At 51.1% G+C, this 4,115-nt stretch overlaps 1 protein-coding gene across 1 annotated transcript in view; it reads right to left on the bottom strand.

Moving 5' to 3' along the window:
- The window catches only part of ACOXL (acyl-CoA oxidase like), a 347,249-nt gene that overhangs the window by 80,970 nt on the left and 262,164 nt on the right, over positions 1 to 4,115 (bottom strand). The window contains 1 exon segment of the mRNA XM_040496721.1: positions 2,116 to 2,191. Coding sequence (XP_040352655.1) covers positions 2,116 to 2,191 — 76 coding nt within the window.

Here is a 4,115-nt window from a genome sequence, read left to right as displayed (position 1 = left end):
AAAAAAGAAGTTTCATATGCTCATGTCCTGGAATGGGTAATATCTGTGGTCAGTACGCAGAGGAGCAGAGGGAGGAGACCAGGTGCTGAAGCCACAGGCCCGGCACCCCTGGGAGTGGAGCTCTAAACATCTACACAGAAGGGATGACAAGGCCTGGGCTGCAGGTGCCTTCAGTAGTGCTGACCCGTGTGTCGGTTGTGTGCTGCTTTATCTCCTATCAAGTTTCAGCCGGATCAACAAATCTGAAAAAATAGCCCACCAACAGAAGAGGGGTGGTTTGCATGCATTTCTTGGGGGGCGAAGCTGGTGCTGAGCTAAACAAGACAGTCCAGGCAGCAGACAGCCCACGGCCTCCAGGGTCCAGCCTCTGTGGCAGGCCGGCCAGCATGGACGCTCACATGCTCCTCTAAGAGCCATTCAGACAGTCCAGCCTTCTGCAACATTCTGACGCGAACTGAATTCCCCATGGAGATTTCCCCACAGGGCAGAGCGTGTACAGATGAGTCAGCAGTTGGGTTTTCATTTGTGATGAATAAACTGGCATTCTGGCCTATATACCTGTCACCTTTGAGTTTGATTACGGTGAGTCAATGCCCCTGAGCCTTATACAGTGGGGGCGTGCGGACGAATGAAAATTTCTGGATCTGTACATGAGGGAGCTCAGTCCTGTGCCTTAATGACCTTTAGGAGCCGTTTGCCCTTCCTCTGCCCCTCTAAGTCCCACACTGGCAACTCCTTTCCAGCCCCGGGGAGAAGGTGGAAGCCAATCCAAATCCGGGTGCTAATGAGGCTGTGGCTATTACAGAATGTGGCCGCTGCCTGGGTGGGGAGGGAGGGTGGTGGCTGGGCGATGAGGTTGGGTAGGAGGCAGGCATTCCTGGGGGGCCGGCTTGCCTCTTCACAGAGGCCATCCAGGAACTCCACTCCACAAGATGGTGCCTGAGGACACACGAGTACTGGGAGCCAGGTCCCAGAGTTGTGGGGGTGACCAGACCTGACCCCGCCTTCCTAGGGCCAGCGGTGAGCCTGGTGTGAGGGAAAACCCTACACGGCAAACAAGCACAGAGAGAGCCTTTTTCTTTTAAGGCTTTCCCCCCATGGAGTAGGAGCGTGATGATGAATACACGAATGATTCTGGACCTTACACAACACTTTCAAGAATAATTTACCATATCTTGGGGTGCCTGGGTGGCTCAGTCGGTTAAGTGACCGACTTTGGCTCAGGTCATGATCTCACAGCTCATGAGTTCAAGCTCACAGTTCAGAGCCTGGAGCCTACTTTGAATTGTGTCTTCCTCTCTCCCTGCCCCTCCCTTTTCTCTCTCTCTCTCAAAAATAAACATTAAAAAAATTTAAAGACAGAATAATTTGCCATGTCTTGATGGATCTTCCACCATTCCCAAGATTTCGTTTTATCTTACTTGATTGTGTCTGTGGAGGTCGAGATGAACACTCGTGGGTTCTCACTCTCAGCATGACTGACATCTAGGCAGGATGATTCCTTGTTGCGGGTGCTGTCACGCGCGGAGGGATGTTTAGCGGTGCCCCAGGCCTCCGTCCACTAGCAACCCCTGCTCAGTTACGACAACAAAGAACGTCTCCAAATGTCACTAAAACGTTCCGGGGAGGGCACGATCGCCTCTGGTTGGGAACCACAGCTTTAAAAGGCTGAACCAGTTTCTTGCTAATTTGAGGATTAGGTTTAAGTAGTTGGTTGTGGTATTTGAAATCCTCCAGGCAGTGATCCTATTAAAAAAAAATACCCTCGCTTCATCCGCGTGGGCGCCCTCCGGCTTGTTTCTGTGGGAATGGCAGATCCCGTTGGGCACAGGGCCACTGCTGAGGGGCCGCCGTTTGCAGGCTGCCTCCAACCGATCGAGCGTTATTGGCAACTGTCAGGTGGTGTCAGGTGCACCGTTCTTGGAGTTTAGTGTTGGGTTCCGGGTGCATGTCGTGCGGTCAGTGCTCCTGGTAGGTTGGGAGTTATTTTGGGGCCCTGAATTCAACACCAGGGCTCAGGCTGGTGCGGGGACTGTCCTTCTTCTGCAGCCTTATTCCCACCTAACTTGCACCCCGAGTCACTCAATCACAAACACTCAACAAGAGCCAACTGGCCTCTGTGAATGCGTGCCAGAGACAGGGAGGCAACATGACGAAGACACGAGTTCCAGGCACTGAACAAGTCCTCCTTCTTGCTCGTCACCTGTCACGTTGACAGAGTAAAAATAACCACTGGTGATCTTCTCAGAAGATCAAACTCAGAAGCAAGGCAGATGGCCACTTTGCACGTTTTTCGTTCAACCTTAAGCCTGGGTATGTTGCCAGGCTGGCCTCCGCCACCCACAAAGGCTATTTGTTAGATGAAGAAATGCCATAAACATACTGTGAGCCCAGTTTACGTGTTTATAGTAAGTCCTCATTCACACCAAACACGGACCCTACCAGCCGCCAATTCTTGAGGTGTAACAGGCGAAACAATCCGAAGCGGAGAGCGCACACACAGATAAAGTGACACGGTGCCAACTGGGTCACTCACTGCCCGAAGCATTTCAAATACCAGAACTAACAACTTCAGTCTAATCTGCAGCAAAGCCAACCTGTCTTTCCTCCCTCCTTCCTTCTGTGGTAGGCCGGTATACTTCCATTTGTTTTCAGGTGGTTTCTCGAATGCCTGTCACAGCTCCAGGACTGGCGTTTCAGGTCTGATGTGCGTGAGGAGGTAACAGGAGTGTGGAAACCTCACTCACAGCACCTCCACGTCATCCCTCCATCTGACGGATAACGTTTGCACGTTTGCACATCTGCTCTGTGTGAGACGCTCTTTCGATCACGCCTACGGAAAGAGTTGTTTTGCTTTGGTTTTCGCTTTTGTTTGTTTGTTTGTTTAGTTGGCGGGAAGGGAGGAAATCTAACTGGAATAAGAAGGAAGAAAAGACACAAAGAGAAAGATGCCGAATCACGAAGCTGGCAGTTACCGTCATTTAGGTGGCGCTAAGGGCAGATTCTTATCTGACCAGAGAAGAGTGTTAAATTTGTCACTTCTGACTTTTCTTTGTTTCTTCTTGCCTTTTTTTTGTTTCAAAAACCTACCAGTTTGATATTTAAATGTTTAGCGCTTGTCTTTGCTCAAAGAAATAACCCTCAAATAGAAAGTCAGACTCTCTGCATCTGTTTCCCATTTGTTTTAAACTCACACGCTGAGCCCTGTGGTTGGAAGGTAACCTGCGCCTGCAGCTCCGCGGTTCCTGCGGGGCCTGGAGGCCTCGCTTTGTCAAAGCCCTCCTGTAACAGAGCGCTTTGTCCTCCAGTGGAAAAACAGCACTGCAGAAAGCCTCTTCCCATCTATAATTTAGCGTGATCACCTGGGGCAGCAGGCAGAGTTTGGAGGGCCATGTCACATGTGCCTTGAAGTCCCCACCTAACTGGGGTGTCTTAGGATAATCCAGGGAGAGGATAACGCCTGTCTTGCTCCCGGAATCAGTATCTGTCTGTGCTGATGTCAAAATTGCAGCTGAAAAGGCACAGTAGAAAATGGAACTCTCAAGGAACAGGCTCTGGAGCACCTGTGGCAACAGTGAGCACAAGAGCTGGCCAGACGCTCCCGTCCCCAAACTCCACCCGTCACACTGCGGAGGAAGACACCTGAAACTCCATGCTGGGGCCTGGTGCACAGGCTCTCCTACACATGCGTCGGCTGCCCCCCACCACCGTATATGGAGAGACGAAGGATAAAATATTGTGCAGATAGATGTGTCCAAACAGAACGGAGGGCACTTTTAAATTTTTAAAAAAACTCAGCGTGTATAGTTAAGTCTTTCACTGGCCTGATCTAGAGAAAACCAGAAACAGACGATTGGCTAGACAACGTAGACCCTGCATGAAGAAGGGACTTCAGAGGAGAAAATGCCGCAGAGGGGCCTATACAAAACTTGCTGTGACTGCACCCCTCAAATAGTATAAGGCAGGGGCACCTGGGTGGCTCAGTCGGTTGAGCATCCGGCTTCGGCTCAGGTCATGATCTCGCGGTCCATGAGTTCGAGCCCTGCGTCAGGCTCTATGCTGACAGGTCAGACAGAGCCTGGAGCCTGTTTCAGATTCTGTGCCTCCCTCTCTCT

Source organism: Herpailurus yagouaroundi, unplaced genomic scaffold, assembly GCF_014898765.1.
Source record: "Herpailurus yagouaroundi ecotype Mexico unplaced genomic scaffold, PumYag 188, whole genome shotgun sequence".
NCBI lineage: Eukaryota > Metazoa > Chordata > Mammalia > Carnivora > Felidae > Herpailurus > Herpailurus yagouaroundi.
This window is presented reverse-complemented; position numbering and strand designations above follow the sequence as displayed.